Source organism: Abrus precatorius, unplaced genomic scaffold, assembly GCF_003935025.1.
Source record: "Abrus precatorius isolate BTA unplaced genomic scaffold, Abrus_2018 Scaffold8, whole genome shotgun sequence".
Lineage (NCBI taxonomy): Eukaryota > Viridiplantae > Streptophyta > Magnoliopsida > Fabales > Fabaceae > Abrus > Abrus precatorius.
In genome coordinates this window covers 23,871,262-23,888,433 of record NW_020874428.1, presented here as the reverse complement: position 1 = coordinate 23,888,433, position 17,172 = coordinate 23,871,262, and the positions used below count along the sequence as shown (strand labels likewise).

Below are 17,172 nucleotides of genomic sequence, written 5' to 3'. Positions count from 1 at the left end.
CATGTTGACTTCTCACCATAAAAAGAAAACAAAACAGAGAAAAATAGGAATGTGACGTGGACACCTCATGATAATTACACGTGTCACATCCCACAACTGATACTATCTTTGGCCCCACCAAAGTGCAAACGTAAACCTCTCTTTCTCTCTCTTAATCTTTTCAAAGTTGGTAAGACATAGGCACCCTTGGTCTGGCTTATGTTTTACACAGAAAACATAGTCACAGAGAGAGAGAGAGAGAGAGAGAATCTCTCTATTTCTATTTCTATTTCTATCTTTATCTCTTTCTTCAATCTATTCCTACCATGGCATGCACATCACAAACCATGCGCTTAATTACACTTTTGTCCCTCCCATGTTTCTTAATTCACATGTCACTGCCCCTAAGGCTCAGTCAGCAAAAACAACAACGTTTGTGAGTTGGTATTGTCGTGCCCATGGCTGTGTCCAACGGCGTCGAAGCTGTGTTAGAGTTTCTGAGGAAAAATGGCTTGTCGGAAGCAGAGTCTGCTCTCAGAGAAGACATCATCAACAACACTGATCTCGGAACCTTTGACTACGAGAAGTTCTTCTTCCCCATGGTGCCGCCTCCGCCTCCGGTCAGAGTGCGATCGTCGGAGCTCGCCGCCGGCGACTGCTCCAAATCCAGTTCCGATGAGTTTGTCAGCATCGGTTCTTCTACTTCTCGTGTTTCTTCTGCAGGTGCTTTGAGTTTAGAGTCTCTGTTCTTGTTCAAATTTTAATCAATTGCTTTTTGCTGATGCTGAATTGCATGTGTTGGTCAGTGATCAAACTGGGTTAGAAGTAACGAAGAGACCTTAATAGTTTTCTACTGTGCTATGTTTTCAATCTCTGTTATTCTTCTTGAATTGAATGCTTTTTCTTGCTCATAAATCAGAACCTATGTTCGATTTGATCGCTGAAGTGTTCGGGTTTTACTTTCTGTTTTTAGTTGATGCTTGGTTTTTTATTTTAATTTTTTTTAGGTAGTTTCAATTTGTATATTTGGATCATATAATGGATCATCCAAATTTGTATTTTTGTGCTGTTGATTACAACTCAAATGCATGTTGTATTCAGCATGCTTCGTTCTTGTTTGTATGTTTTAAGGGCTGGTTATTGAAAAAGCATCAATAAGAAAAGAATTAACCTGAGCACGCAAACGCAATTCATTTATCTTTACTCATTTCCCACTGTATTTGGTAATAAATTCAATTAATGATAAAAAATTCAAATCATAATTCACTTTTGCTTGTGCATTACCTCACATGCCATTTGGTATCCTCATGCTTCTATCAATTATTTGGGGTAATTGTATTCCCTTTTTTTTTATTGCTTAGTTGATTGCAATTCATCAATGGTAGTACTTGAATAGAGCATTCTAAAGCCTAGTTTTTTTTTTTTTTTTTTTTTTTTTTGCAGAATTTATCAATCCGTATGGAATTCGCTCTGCATCTCAGACTCAGAATGATTCTGATTCTTCATCTGATAGATTATCTCAGTTTGGCACGGCTCGGGATTATCACGAATTTGATATGCAAAATGAACCATATTGGTATAACGAAAAAGATGAAGACTATTTCATGACTCCAAGTTTCGAAGGGCCAGATTTCTTTGGATGTCAAAGCGAAGACAAGTTTGTCATGACAGCAGAAACAGAAAATCAACATGACGATTCTCTGGACCGTGATTACAACAATGAAAAATTTCAATTAGAGGGAAATGGTGCTTACATGGACAAGGCATGTCTTTATAATCATTCGTCCGTAGAGGATGGAAATGTGACTTGTTCAAAGGGTTATTGTCATGTTGATAACAAAGATCAGTTTGAAGGGGAATTAGAGGACAAGGCTGAGAAACACGCTGTAGCCTGTAGTTGTGAACTTCCATTTTGCAAAAGCTCTCCAGGTTCGGGAGATTCTTGTAGTGTGGACCCTACAAACTTTGGCTACCCTAATTTGAAGGAAATTCATCTGAATGATTTTCATTTGAAGGTTGTTGGCGATATTAACTCTTTTGATTCTACTTCAGAACTGACTGTGAATAAAAGTTTTGACTACTACAGTAAAAATGACAGTATTAAGGACTACAAGGGTCCCTATGACTTAACTATCCAAGTTACTGAAAATGATCTACCAAATGGACTTGACACCTACAAAGCACAAGATGGTGGAGAAATAGCTGAAGAGTGCCAAGATCCAGGGATTGCTGCAGATGGAGAGGATGCTACTGATGATGAGCTCTTAAAGTATACTCAAGAGGATGAATATGAAGTATTTGATCTGAGAATTATACATAGAAAGAACAGGTATTGCTTGAAAGATGTTCTTGTATCCTAAACTCTCATTTCTACCAACTATTCTTGGTAATGCCGGTGAATAATTTGATTTTGAATGTGTAGGAGACTAACAGTTTGAAATTAAATGCGACTTTGTTGGCTTTTACTTTCCTTATTTTTGAGCCTTCAATTTTTTTCTTTGTTGGCATTAACCAAGTTCATGATGATTTTGACTCGGTGTTTATGGAATTTGCATTATGGCTTTTCACCTTTGCTTTTTAGGTATTTTAAATAAACTTACGTTGCATTTGAGTATAATTTGTTACCATCCATTATTGCATCTACAGGACTGGATTTGAAGAAAACAAGGAACTGCCCATTGTGCTGAATACAATCTTGGCTGGCAGATATTATGTAACAGAATATCTTGGTTCAGCTGCCTTCAGTAGGGTTGTTCAGGCACATGATCTTCAGACAGGAATAGATGTTTGCCTGAAGATTATTAAAAATGACAAAGACTTTTTTGATCAAAGCTTAGATGAAATCAAACTTCTGAAACTTGTCAATAAGCATGACCCAGCAGATGAACACCACATTTTGCGTCTTTATGACTATTTCTACCATCAGGTATGTAATGAACAGCTGCATTGATTTCATGTAAGTTATAGAAATGTTTAGCTCAAGCTATATCCAAAATATTTGCAAAATAATACAAAAAAAGTTTGGACTATCAAAAGCACAACTAAATCCTTTTCATGTAGATTTTAGAATGACCTAATGAAAATTTATTAACAGTTCATTCTATATCTTCTCCCGTCCCATTCAATCTTAACTTTTAAGTCACGTATCTTGAATTAAAATTTTACAGGAGCATTTATTCATTGTAACTGAACTTCTGCGAGCAAATTTATATGAATTTCAGAAATTCAACCAAGAATCAGGAGGGGAAGCATATTTTACATTGAACAGATTGCAGGTTTGTTCAAACTAGTTGTCTGAATTCTAGAGCACCCTTGATCCTTTTAATACATTGCCTATCCATTGTTACATAGTTAATTCAGCAATTTGAATAGAATTCCTTGTGTCAGAAATTGAGAAGTTGACTAAATGATCAGGGTTGTTATCCTTATTTGCAGTTCATTACTCGACAGTGTTTGGAAGCATTGCAATACTTGCATAGCTTGGGAATTGTTCACTGTGACCTGAAGCCAGAAAACATTCTAATCAAAAGTTATAAAAGATGTGAGATAAAGGTCATTGATCTTGGAAGCAGTTGCTTTCAAACAGACAATCTGTGCCTATATGTACAATCCCGATCCTATAGGGCTCCTGAAGTGATGTTAGGCCTTCAATACGATGAAAGGATTGATATATGGTCTCTAGGCTGTATATTGGCTGAGTTATGCTCTGGTGAAGTATGTTCTAATATGCCTTTATCATGATATTGATTAAATACATTTTTCTATGGTTTTAACGTGAGCATGGAATTTTATTTTCTTTCATAGATGTTTATCAGTTTTTCAGTTTGCTAAGCTAATATAATCCCGGAATAACTTAATTTCTTTGTTATTTATTCATCCTGAGTTCTTTTTACTTCTGTAGGTACTATTTCCAAATGATGCAGTTGTGATGATTCTTGCACGCATGATTGGAATGCTTGGTCCTATTGATCTAGAGATGTTGGTGAAAGGGCAGGAAACACACAAGTACTTTACCAAAGAATATGATATTTACTATGTGAATGAGGTTTGTTTCCCATTTTTATCCCTTCAATTCATAGCCTTCCATTTTTTATAAAAAGGTTAACATTTTTTATTTTTCATTTTTCGTTTTTCATGAAATCAAAGGGGCAAAAACTTCTTATCAGTGTTGAGTATAGGTCACAATTACTTATTTATTATAAGGAGGCAGAAAAAAGTTCCCTTCTTGTTTCTAGAAGTAATAGCTTGTTATAATCCAGCAGATTAAATTCTCCATTCTTGCTAAACAAAAAATTATATTCTTATTAATCCACATTGTGCTCAATTTCAAATTTTCATTGGCTATTATCAATAAAAAAATCCACTATATTTTTAAGAATATGTTAGCAAACAAGGTAAATTTGATGTGAAGAAAATCTCGGATTGATTAGTACATGTATTTTGAGACAGAAAGTAGAGTGATTGAAAGGGGAGTGTACATATATACTAGTTATGCTCAATAAATTGAAAAAAAATGGCCTTTCTATTATGAGCAAAATGGAATCCTCCTTTCAAATTCCATTTCAGTTGTTTCCAACTAATTCTTAATATACTGAAAACAATACACAGGAAACTGATCAATTGGAGTACATAATTCCAGAGGAATCATCATTGGAGCAACATCTACAGGTTACTGATATTATGTTTATAGACTTTGTCAGATACTTGCTTAGAATCAATCCTAAAGGAAGGCCTACTGCAAGACAAGCCCTGAAGCATCCATGGCTTTCCTGTGTTTACTAGTCCAAGTAACATCTTTCTCTGGTGGAAAATTCCGTAATTACTGTTGGGAGTTATCCACATCAGTCATGATCTCTTGAGCTTATTTTCTGCATATAGCAAAGCTTGCAATCACAATTTTGGTTTGTTTATAAGCAACAAGAAGTGAGTTCACTCTCATGCTGTATATTTTTCTTTTTGCTGTTGATTAATAGTTTGTTCTTTGTACAGAACTTTTACCCATTATTTTTGCCTTCCATGAATTGGGAGGTTTGAGCCTTATCAGAATAACATTTTCGCGCACCCTTTTGGTTCCAACTTAAAGTCTTATAATACAGGGGTTTCATCATGAATTTATATCTTTTATTAGTTAAGTTTTATTGATTTACTTATTTAATTATGTAATAATTTATTCTAATAAATATATATCAAACTTTAGATACTTTAGACATTTATAAATATGTAATTTAATAACAAATATTTACTTATATTTCAAATAATAAGTTATTCATTAAAATAAACTAGAATAAGGAAATATAATTAATTTTTAAATTATATAAATTTTTGTATACTATGGGGCAGGATCTTTTCACAGTATAAGTTTAAAAAATTTTATATTTGATTTAAATCTTTTATTTAATTTATATTTAATAGGTTATAATTTATTACTTTATTGACCATTAGATATAAATTAAATGAAAAACTTAATTTGAGTGTAAGAATTTTTAAACTTACTAATATAAAAAAGATCTTTCTCTAATATATATTATAAGAAATTTTAATTTAACAATTAAATTAATAAAATTTATCATTCATTAAAATGTATCCATGCTTATTAATGGAACATCTTTAAATATAGTTTTGACAAAAAAAAAATTTAAAGGGTATATATTTTTATTTTTATTTTTAACATATATTTTACTATGTCACGATGAGAGCAAAGTTTAAATTATAAAAAAGATAAATTTTTGAAAAAGTCTCTTAATTATAATGATACTGTAGACTACTTTTATTAACAATGTTTAAGATATACTGAAATGTAAAGAAAATATGTTTTTTTAATATTTTTAAAAAATATTAAATAATATAAAGATGTATTCATGAAATGACTCATAAATTAATTAATTAATTAAGAAAATCAGACTTTTTTTATGTTATTTTACTGCTCTTTAATTACAACGGGTTATCGCTAGGTAAACTATAGTAGAAATTATTAGCTTTACTAGGGAGGCTTAGTCATTCTTAATAGTTTTTCATAGAAGTTTTCATGTTAGTTATGTTTGGATTGCATAAAATAATAATTTTTTTAGGGTATATACATATATATATGAATTAGTTAGTTTTATATTTAAAATAACTAATTTTGCTTACCCTAAATAAGTTTTTTCTTTATAGAAAAAATTAAACAAAAATTATAGGCTCTTTTTTAAAATTTACCAAACAAAATAAATAACTTTTTTCAGAGTCCACAAAAAATAATCTAGTCCAAACACAGACTTAATATATTATAAATCATACTCTATATAATTAATTTGTCACAATAAATATGTGTTTGGATAGAATTATTTTTGTAGATTATGTGAAAAAGCAGAAAAAAATTAGTGTTCATTTTTATTTGAATTGTCTTTGAAAATGAGCCTATAATCTTTGATTTTTTTAAAAATAGCTTATTTAAGAAATTCAATTATAAAAAAATAATTGTTAAAATTATTTATTTATTTTAACTAATCCAAATACACACTAATTGATTATAGATACAATCAATTATTAAAATAGTTTATTTTTATTAACTAATCCAAACTCTAGCATCTAACTAGCATTGCTTATTTGAACCAAAAGAGAATTTTCCTCGTCCTATGAGTTTCCTAGCCCGATAGTAAAGAAAGATGACCAAAAGTCAAAACAAATGATCATCCACGAAGACTTAAGATAAACAAAAAATGGGTTTTGTCAGCACCGTTTTCTTTAGTAACAATTTGCCAGCACCTAACAATGTTAGAACTATCAATTGAGGTTGCTGGTAAGTAAATTGGGCTTCAGTGATAAAATGAAGGGAAGAAAAGAAGAATAATGAAAATCACACTTTCTTTAACTTAAAAATTTGGTTTTTTTTTGCCATCAAACTTTAAAAGATGTTGAACAAGAAGAACTTCGAAATGGGCCTTTGCTTTACAACTCTGTCTCCCAAAAGGCTAAGGCCGATGAGTTCAATTCTCAACCCATGCTTTGTTAAATGCCTTTAATTTAAACTATGAAATAAGTTAGTTCACTAACAAGTTAAACTTAAACCAAGGATAATTGAATTCATTTAGTTTATGACCTAACTTGATAAATATTTATATGAAAGATATAGATGTATAACTATGTATATTTATGATTGGTGATATTTATCTTTAAATAATTCAAAATTAATTAAACTAACAACTAGTCGCTAAATCATTTAAGAATTTTTATTTATGTATGTATACTTAATGAAATCATGGTTAATGATTCAACTAAGCTCAAAGGCATAGTTTGTATGATTGAATTGTAAATGCTCGATCTATCTCGAAAATACCAAACCCGTCAAGCTTCAAGAAAAATAATTTTTGAATCATGAGTAGAAAATGTTGAGAATTATTATTTTTCTTAACATTCTTATTTTCATATTTTTAATACTTTATTTTTAACGTGACAATGTTTATTAAATAATAATCAGTAAATAAAATATTGTTAAAAGTCTGTAAAATATCATAAACAAATCAGTAAGTCAAGTCTAAATTTTAAAGTCCTAATGAAGTCAAGTCAAATTTGTTTAAATTTGACTCAATTTTTAGTAATTACATTTTTCATACATATTTTTTATTTTTAACCAATATTTAAGTATTTGTCTTAGAAATAAAACTTTATATTAAGAAAATTTATTATATTAAAAATTTAAAAGTATATTAATTTATCATTATTAGTTATTTAAACTGAATTTTGAGATATGAGATGGTATAATAAATAGGGACATAACTACAATTTATGATTTCAACGACCAGGCAATAAATCTAAGACAGTATTAGATTTGGAAAGATCTACTCATCTCCCCAACAACGTTGACCGCTGGTCGGTGCATGACACTGTGATGTGTAACGCACGCCACAAATTTTCACTCATTCATAAATAGTGAAACACTTATTATTTTAACCTTCAAAGACGACGAAATAGAAAAAATATATACAAACATCAGAAACAGAGTAAAAAATAGTATTTAGACAAGTAAAAATAAAATATAAAATTTATTTTTATTTATTTAAATTACAAATAAATAAATTATATAAAAATGATTATGTAACTACACCATTTTTCAACTAGATTCTTTCTTGGTGTTTGTGATTTTTGGGAGGGTACAGTGAACACTAATCTTTTTATTTTTTTTATTTTTTACTAAACGCAGTTAAGCTTCTTCTTATAAACACGTACCATACAAGTTGTCCTTAGTGTGGAGTTTATTGTTTAAAGGTACAAAACATTACCAAACAAATTTATCTTGGCATTTCATAACAGGAATAAAGAAAAATTATGAAGTGTGCTTCATAGTTAATGATAACTGTACTTCAAAATAAATATTTTCTGTAACTCTGTCTTCAATTCCTCAAGGTTTTCCATTGTTGTTTTTTAATGAAAAAAGATAAATTAAATCAACTTATAAAACAAGTAAATAATTTATAAGTATCATTTTCGTTGTTGACTGTCACCAATATTAATATTTTTTTAAAAAAATTTCATCATTTTAATAAAAAACACAAATATTAAAATAAATATATAAATTTAATGTGTTTTAATCATATTTAACATCTTAAAATTAATTTATTATAAATAATTCTTTCAAATTCTAAATTAAACATATATATTTGCTTGGGTTTATAATTTCATATTTTTTAAAATTATATATTAAATTTATAACATACTTCTTTATATAATAAAAGATTGCTTAAATAAATATTTAGGTCAATTATTTTTCCAAACACCCGTCTTTTCGGATCCTGACACCCCTGTCCGTGAATCCATCAATTTTTATTAGGAAACTATAATCTACCTCTTTGAAAATTCACTTTTTATTATAATGCTGTAAATTAGTATTTAAAAAATGTTAAATGCAAAATAAAAAATAAAAACTATGTTAAATTATATCAAAAACTGAGAGAAAATACATTAATAATATTTTTAATTCCTTGCTATTTTACCAAAAAAACCCTCTTTAAAGACTCTAACATTGTCTTTTCTCATTGGCTGATTCTGTGCCTTCGTACCTTCATGTTCCTTGATATCATTTGTTACTTCTTTGCTCGTTCTAATAATCAACATCCTCTTTCCTCACGTCCCTTCACAGCGCGTTATAAACATTGCCCCAGTCATCCATCACCAGTCTCCCAATGTATAATATTTTATCAACAAAAATTAGATACAATTTATTAATACAAACTTTTAATAATTAGATTTAAGTTATTATTTATAATAAATTTTATTAAGAATATTTATTACATCTATTCATTTTAATATAATGTTGAATAAAAAATAATACTTTTAGATACTTCAACTTAATTACGTGAAATTATTAATATAATTTATAAAAAAATTTATAAAATAATTTATGTTTTTTAAAAATATTAAATAAAGAATAAAAATGTTAAATGTTTAATTTAAAGTATAATAATAATTATAATTTATTCTCATATTTTATTTCATTTTAAAATTTTTCAAAAAATATGTATTATATTAGCTTTTAACTAAAAATGCTAATTAATAATTTTCTTATCTTTAAATAAAATTAATATTTTGCTTTGATAATAAAATGAAATGTTTATTTCATAAATTACTGAAATAATATTTAAATTTCAATTCGAAATAGCGTTAAAAAATATTATACTTAAATTTTACTTTCTTATCCTCATTTACAAAATTACCGTAATAAGACTAACTTTTTCGATTCCAGACTAATAATTAAGTGAATTCCTTTTAAAGCATTAATTTCAAATTTCGAATCACGAATCACTGACCACAACAACCAAGAATTGAAGTTTAAGTGAGACAATTTTATTTAGCCATTAAACGAATTCAAAGTTTAAGCTATATTTATTTGAATTTTTTATTAAATCATTTCAAAATGTAATTATTTGTTTTTATTAAATTAACTATCAAAATTTTTAAGAATTTATTAGTTGAAATCATGTATATCCTCTTGTCACAGGATGACACAAAATAATTTTTTTATATATTATAATTCATTATTAAGATAATTTCATTTACCATACATATTTGTTATTTTATTTTAAATTCTGATCATTTTTGGCCCATATAACGCGTTTTTCAGTATTAAATATAATTATTTAATTGTTTGACAACTATAAGTCTAATAACATAGGTGCAATAGATGAATTAAATAGTAGAAGCACATTCAAGGATAAAAGTGTTTAGAAATCGTATACACCTATGAATTCTATATGAAATGGTCTATTTAAATGTTGTAGGCTCACGCAGATTGAACAGATATCCAGATATTCATGATAATTTATATCCTCGTATATTTAATAGCAATTCTCTTTATTTATTACTTTTATTTTCAACATTTTAACTTGTACAGTTTAAATAAATACCCTATCGCATGTATTGTTTTTTTAATCATAATATTGATTTGTTACCGATTTATTTCGAATCTTAATATTGGCTTTTAGTCTAAATTGGAAAGAGAACTATTAAACCAAGTTCATGATTGGAAAGTTAAAGCCTTGAAAAAGTATTGATAACTAAGTATAATACAGCTGGGTAACAAGAAAATGACAAATTTAAGAAATCCATGTTTCATTATTCAACTTTGTAACGATAAAAGTAACAAACTTCCATATTTTTTTGTTAAAAAATAAAAAAATAATAAACATTTTTAATTTTAATAAAAAATATTATTGTTATTTATTTAAACTCACTTAAAGAAGTGATTGAAGTTAAGATTTTCTTAAAAATAACTGTAATATTTACGAAAAGAAGTGAGTTTTCAGCAATAATAAGGCCATTGTCCGATACCGGCAGAAAAGCAAAATATCCAAATACTTAAAAAAATAAAATAAAATAGAGAACCAATTTATTATATTTTTGTACTAAACGCGCCACCATGGAAGTGACGCGCAATCTAAGCGCGTGCGAAATTCTTTGCTGCCCTTTCTCCCTCTCTTTCTCTGTTGTATCGCTCTCTCTCTCTCTAGACCTCGTCGAAGCAGTAGCATGACCACATCTCTCTGAAAATCACACATTCACACAGGAGCAAGAGAGAGAGAGAGAGAGAGAGCGAGAGAGAGAGAGAGAGAAACGCGAAATTAGAAATCGTACGCACGACGGCACAATCGAAAATCGCAATCGGAAGCAGAAGCGATTGAGAAACGGCATCGTTGGGAGGCTAGGGTAAGTTTATTTATCCATCTATATATATCAATCGGATATGGGCGAGTTGACTCAGGCGGAGGTGTACTCGCCGAGGACTCAGCAAGTGTGGAGAGCACTGTTGAGCTGGTTGGCGTTCTTCTTTCAGATCTTCTTTCAGATTATCAGAGCCCTCGGTCACTATCCTTTACTCTCTTTCTCTTCTTCTTCTTCATCTTCCTCTTCTTCCTTCAAGCCTCTTCCCTCCGTTGAGCTTCAGGAACACGATTCGCCACCTCCTTCTGCTCTCGAAATCACCGCCGTTGATTATCCCCCCGCCGATCGCCCTCCTCTTCAGAAACTCACGGTATCATCGCAATCAACCGTTCCTCTTTTTTTTAATAAAAAAAATTAATTTTGTTGTTTTTGAGTTTAGTGAGTGATGTTTATGCATGCTGTTGTGTGTTTATAGTAGAATATTGTTCTCTTGTTTCCTTTGAGGACTTTATAATTTTATTTTATTTTATTTTGAATTGTTTTTCTCCTTATGAGTTTGAGCTTGTGAGGAGAATCGCTTGGGGCTGGAAGGATGCTGAAATATGCATGTATCTAAGGTCTAAGGAGCATGGTAATATATAAGTGTTTGTAGTGGTTGAAGATCCCTGAGCATGTTACGCTGGTGAATCTTTGTTTGGGGGATAAAGATGATACGTTTTGTCTTCTGTTTATACTTCAAATTAGCTTCTTGTAAAATTATGTTGTTGTAAAGATTTCTTGCTTTTTGTTGCTTCTTTTCCTTGCTGTCTTCTTGTTTTGGTACTTATTTTTTTATTGCCTGCTTTTTTTATTTTGTGTTTGGATTTTGTTTAAGCATGACTCTCTGGTTGTTCTGGTTTTGGTTTGGTTTGGTTTGGTTTCACATGAAGATGGATATTATAAAGTTAATTGGCATGGTTTTGTTGGCTCCCACAAATTGGAAAGTGGTCGACTTTTATCATCTCAGAGGGTTGTAGAAGCTTCTTAGACAAAAGACAAAATATTGGACTAGGGTTTGAAATCCTTTCTTGTATTTTATGACATTTAAATTGTGATTGTAGATTGTACAAGCTAGTCCTCTGGGCGTGGTTGTGTGTACTGATTGCGGTTACTTGCCTCAGAGTTGAGTGACTTTCGTCACAACATATGCATTTGATCTTGAAGCTAAAAATCCATCATGTTTTGGATTCTTATAATGGCGGCGATTATTATATTTTTATGTTGTTCTTGTGTTGCTGTGTGCTGACAGTTTCCTTAGTTTACCTTTAATAATAAATGATAATCTGTTTTTAAAACTTCCTTATTGATATTTGGTGTGTAGCTTCTCTCATTGAGTTGTCATATTTTTTTAATTTTCATATCTTATATTTATCCTTGGCATAGTAATTTGTTTTTTAACATTTGAATGAAGAAAATTTATGAGGTGAATTTCTGAACAGAAGGGAAAAATGCCGTGGTTTGAAATTTTTTGGGTTAGATGGGAAACAAGAAAGGAAAACTGATATCAGAATTATTATTTTGATGAGCTGTTATATGATTGCAAATGATTTCATTCTTCATGTTTGTGTTTTAGGTTACTTTCTCCCCTCCTCAAGTCTTCTGTTACTATTTCATTACAAATTTCCTGTTGCTAATGTAGATTTTGATATTTACTTGTGCAATTGTAGGTTGTGCTTGACTTGGATGAAACCCTGGTATGTGCATATGAGACATCAAGTTTGCCAGCTGCACTACGGACTCAAGCAATTGAAGCTGGTTTAAATTGGTTTGAGTTGGAATGTGTATCCGTAGACAAGGTAAGTTACTTTGTAGTTTATATTCTGTTGTGTGTCCTTAGTTAGAATATTATATTTTCACTTGGGCACGTTGAATTTTCAAGGAAGGAGAAGGCAAACAAAAAATCAATTATGTTACAGTCTTTGAACGCCCTGGGTTGAAGGAATTCTTAAGGCAACTTGGTGAATTTGCTGACTTGGTGCTGTTTACCGCTGGCCTTGAAGGTTTGTCACAAAATACTAACCTGCTGCACTTGTTCACGGTCATTGTTTAGGAATTATGTTCAACATTTCTGAATGATGGATGGCTCTAAATTCTCTCAGGCTATGCTAGACCCCTTGTTGACAGGATAGACAAAGAAAATCGATTCAGTCTACGACTTTATCGGCCATCAACAATTAGCACGTAAGGGCTTCTTCCTCTCTTCAAATCCAGTATTCTGTTTTGCATGATTAATCTTTCTGTTTTTATTGCTGGTAGGCCGCCAACTATATGTGAGTTATTATTTTGATCCATTTAATCTTTAATTATGGTCCTCTGTTTCTTTTTTTCCTGGTACCTACCTATGTTTTCATGCTCTATCACTGTATTCTTCATTAAGGGGGAGGGGCAATCATTGAATCTTGACAACACTGTTAAAGCACACACCCACAGACACCGATATTTGGTGGGAATTTGTTGCATTTATATAATAATGTTTGATTCTATTGGATTGAATGAGCCTGTGCTGAATCTGACTGTAGTGTGCTGCTGTAGTTAAATGGATGAAAATTTTGTGCCGTTCTTGAAGAACTGTGCAGAAATTCTTTAATTATTTCTAAATGTCTTAATTAAAATTTATTTTCAGATATATGTAGTTATGTTTATGACATTACTTTCTCATCTATACTTGTGATATGTATGTTTGTAATCTTACATCAATAAGAAATGTATACAAGTCTTAAAGAACGGTGCATCTTTTGGTCATTGTAATGTCTTCAAAGTCCTAAGGGATAGTGTGGATTGGATTTTCTAGTGAAGGTCTTGCTTCTTCTGTTGATTTTACCAAAAACATTCAGAGATGGATGGGATGGGAAAAATAGTTTCGAGTCAGTTCAGATAAACTTTTCTGCAAACACATATAGGAGATGAAGCTAAAATGAAGAGGTAAAATGAGTTAAATAAGTTGAAATTAATGTATAATCTTTAATTTTTCAGAAGCTCCTCATCTAACTTCCTCATGAATAGAGGAGTTTAAGTTTATGAAAATTTTGATTCATTTTACTTCCTTAATTGATTTTATTCTCTTTTTACTATAAGTGCTTGTTGAGGAGTTTAACCAAACTGACTCTTGGTTGATTTGTGAATGTTTTCATTTTTGGTAAATATGAGTTGTTCCCGCAACTTGAACTTTGGGAACTATGCAGTATACCCATATCCCCACCCGTTGCAACCACCAGAGTTATGCTTGTGATTTAAATTTCTCTGTTCTTGCATTTATCTTACTTCTAAAATCCTATGTTTTGCATGATAAAGTTCACTATTGCATTTGATTTTCTTTCTTCTTTTTATGGTCAGTATAAATTTAACTGTTGAATCATGCTAGTATATCACAACGACTGGCTATAGTTCAATACTTAAATAGTACTGGACTGTCTGTATTCATCATTGATTTTACAATTCAATTGTTTCGCTTTCACTGTGTTGGCTGTTTGTGTGGAGTTTCTTTTAGTTTTTTCCACTGTGTTGGCTAATCTGAATCATTTCTGGAATTTTAAAATTATTTTGGGGTCCATAATTTTGACTTTGAAGTTCACATTGGAGTCTGCTGAATGAATTTGTACAATCATCCTTATAAATGCTGAATGCTTGCAGGGAATATCGGGAGCATGTCAAGGATCTCACTTGCATCTCAAAGGATCTTTGCCGCATTGTCATTGTAGACAATAATCCGTTCAGCTTCGTACTGCAACCAGTGAATGGAATTCCATGCATTCCATTTTCTGCTGGGCAGCCAAATGACACCCAGGTGCTCAGATATGTACTTTCGAAAATTAAAACCACCATGTCCAATATAAATAAAAAAATAAAATTTGATGAATAACTCACCACCTTCTGTATTTTGCATGTATATCAGCTTCTAGATGTCATTCTTCCACTTCTCAAGAAACTTTCTGATCAGAATGATGTAAGACCTGTGCTCTATGAAAAGTTCCACATGCCTGATTGGTTCCAGAAGCAAGGGATTCCGGCTTCCAGTTGGCAATTGTAGGATGAAAATAGTTTGCCATTAAGCTCTTCTGTTTTTTTTTTTTTTTTACTTCCGGTGAAATACTTAGTCTTATTGTTGGAAGGGCAGCCACTGATCGGTCAAAATAGAATTTTTGTATAGCACCAATTTGTTTCTGGATCACCCAAAGGTTTCAAATGCTGCTTCTTGAAGTCAAATTAGTTCGCCATTTATGTATGTAGTTTGCCAGAATTCTGATTCTTGTTTATAGGCTTGCAATCTGTTGGAAAGTATGTCTTTAGTGTATTGTACAATTATTATCAATAATTATTTACAGTTCTGACATTCCCTACATTGCAAACTTTGTTTCGACCAGTGTTTGTGAAACATGAAAGTAAATCAAAGCTAAGTAAGTAAATGATTTGCTTTCTTATTTTCTTTAGTTAGGATTATATGCTTTAATGGGTTAAATTAAGCTTGAAGGGCACGAAGACAGGTCTTCCATTAAACTTTCGAAACTATTGATCTTTGTTGATCTGTACTTTGTAGTCTTGGTCGTTGGTATAATTATGTAATTAATGAGAAATTTGACGCCTGGAGGTAGTATCCTTGGCAATTCAGGTTGAAATATTATGCTGCTCACAAAGTCAAAATACTATGGCAAATGTGGGATTTCTTTTCCGTGGTCATTTGGGAGAAAAAGTTTTGGTGTTAGGTAGTCCTCTGGAAAAAGAAGACAATCTTAATTCCTTCTCCGTATTGATTGCTAGCCTGGAGTTGGTGGGATTTTTGCTTTGACTCGTTTGAAAAATTCGACGTTGCGATTCGGTTATATGAATTTGAGTTCGGCCATCTCTAAGGATCACTAGGCGTGACATCCTCAATGTACTTGGAATTTTGAAAGGATTGAACCCAATCATTTCATCATCTTCATTCATTTCTATTCCTTTATATGTTAGTTCAAACCTAGCTTAAAAAAGAACATTTTGAAATCAACATGTTGAATATCTGTAATTTAAATTTGAATATGCTGAAAAGAGATCTGTTGCTTTTGAAAAGTTTAAGCATGGTAACCAAAACTTTAAATGTAGCAATTTATACACATCCGGACATTTATTGAAGTGATATTATTTCAACGAACACAACTTAGGACCCTGATAGCTAAAGTCTATAACTTCAATGTAGGCAACGCATATAAGCAGCTCAAAATGGCAGTTGTGGTATCCATTAACTTAATCACTGAATCATAATTTAATCTTGAGAGTGAGGGGTGGGTGAAATAGTATTATTCCGATAGCAAATACAGAATCATCATGTCAGTTACATTAATTTGTTTTGGAGATATGAGATGCTATCAAGTTCTACAGATAAGCATACCTCAGTAGTTAATTCTCTAGCCAAAACAGCAACCTACCTTGAGATGTGATTGCATTAGAAGAGCACTTCTTTGGATTAATGAAAATGTCCTTTCGTGGAATTCCTTTTATCGTCTTCAATTAAAGATGAATAAACAAAATTTTTCATTGCACAACAGAGAGACATAAATATGATTAAGCTTAGACATAATAACCAAAACTATTTGATGAACTCAATAGGAAAAAAAATTCCTCCCCATGAGATACTGAGTTTGAATCCCGTTCGTGTGTGGTATTGGACTCTAGTTTGAATGGTTATAAACTCATATTGGTTTTAACGCTACTGATTATATCTGTATTAGATTCATATTTGCATGTTTTTTACGTAGATGTCTATTGTCGTATATAAATAACGGCGTCTTAAAAAAAACTATTTTATTAAGAATATTTAAATATTAAATTAAAGTTAATAAGAAAAAAGTATAAATAATTACCGAGAAATTTGATGGAGCTTACGTCCAAGTGATCGATGCCTGTAATGGACGAAACTCATCACGTTAAATGAAGCACAACAGATTCTTAAAGAAACAAAATTATACTCATTATTATAAAGGATTTGATTCCTCTAGGAGGAGGTTATGTTTTAAAAATAAAATACAATTATTAAATTTTGATTAAAAA

At 30.8% G+C, this 17,172-nt stretch overlaps 2 protein-coding genes across 4 annotated transcripts; both read left to right on the top strand.

Moving 5' to 3' along the window:
- The first annotated feature begins 201 nt into the window (after positions 1-201).
- Positions 202-5,063, top strand: LOC113846637 (dual specificity tyrosine-phosphorylation-regulated kinase 4). Of its 3 annotated transcripts, none has more exons than XR_003501711.1 (8): positions 202-702; positions 1,423-2,308; positions 2,626-2,905; positions 3,147-3,254; positions 3,415-3,693; positions 3,881-4,024; positions 4,588-4,880; positions 4,969-5,043. XR_003501711.1 is itself a non-coding variant. In XM_027475127.1 (8 exons), exons 1-8 carry the CDS (start codon positions 438-440, stop codon positions 4,759-4,761), a joined length of 1,773 nt encoding a protein of 590 aa, XP_027330928.1. In that variant the 5' UTR covers positions 202-437; the 3' UTR covers positions 4,762-5,063. The 3 variants fall into 3 exon arrangements, 2 of the variants coding, with proteins under 2 accessions (XP_027330928.1, XP_027330926.1); XM_027475127.1 differs by having other exon boundaries at positions 1,423-1,797; positions 2,161-2,308; positions 4,588-5,063; XM_027475125.1 differs by having other exon boundaries at positions 4,588-5,063.
- A 5,925-nt stretch (positions 5,064-10,988) lies between these two features.
- Positions 10,989-15,493, top strand: LOC113846758 (carboxy-terminal domain RNA polymerase II polypeptide A small phosphatase 1). The gene is made up of 6 exons (XM_027475367.1): positions 10,989-11,482; positions 12,819-12,947; positions 13,031-13,151; positions 13,251-13,332; positions 14,782-14,935; positions 15,044-15,493. The coding sequence occupies exons 1-6, from the start codon at positions 11,195-11,197 to the stop codon at positions 15,176-15,178; spliced, it is 909 nt and encodes a 302-aa protein (XP_027331168.1). The 5' UTR covers positions 10,989-11,194; the 3' UTR covers positions 15,179-15,493.
- The last annotated feature ends 1,679 nt before the right edge of the window (positions 15,494-17,172 follow it).

Bases quoted from the DNA above. Each gene is read 5' to 3' on its own strand.
- LOC113846637 (XM_027475125.1), top strand. From the start codon at position 438: ATGGCTGTGTCCAACGGCGTCGAAGCTGTGTTAGAGTTTCTGAGGAAA. The intron at 2,309-2,625 runs GTATTGCTTGAA...TTGCATCTACAG, and splicing joins ATTATACATAGAAAGAACAG to GACTGGATTTGAAGAAAACA. The intron at 2,906-3,146 runs GTATGTAATGAA...AAAATTTTACAG, and splicing joins ATGACTATTTCTACCATCAG to GAGCATTTATTCATTGTAAC.
- LOC113846758 (XM_027475367.1), top strand. From the start codon at position 11,195: ATGGGCGAGTTGACTCAGGCGGAGGTGTACTCGCCGAGGACTCAGCAA. The intron at 13,333-14,781 runs GTAAGGGCTTCT...GAATGCTTGCAG, and splicing joins CGGCCATCAACAATTAGCAC to GGAATATCGGGAGCATGTCA. The intron at 14,936-15,043 runs GTGCTCAGATAT...CATGTATATCAG, and splicing joins GGCAGCCAAATGACACCCAG to CTTCTAGATGTCATTCTTCC.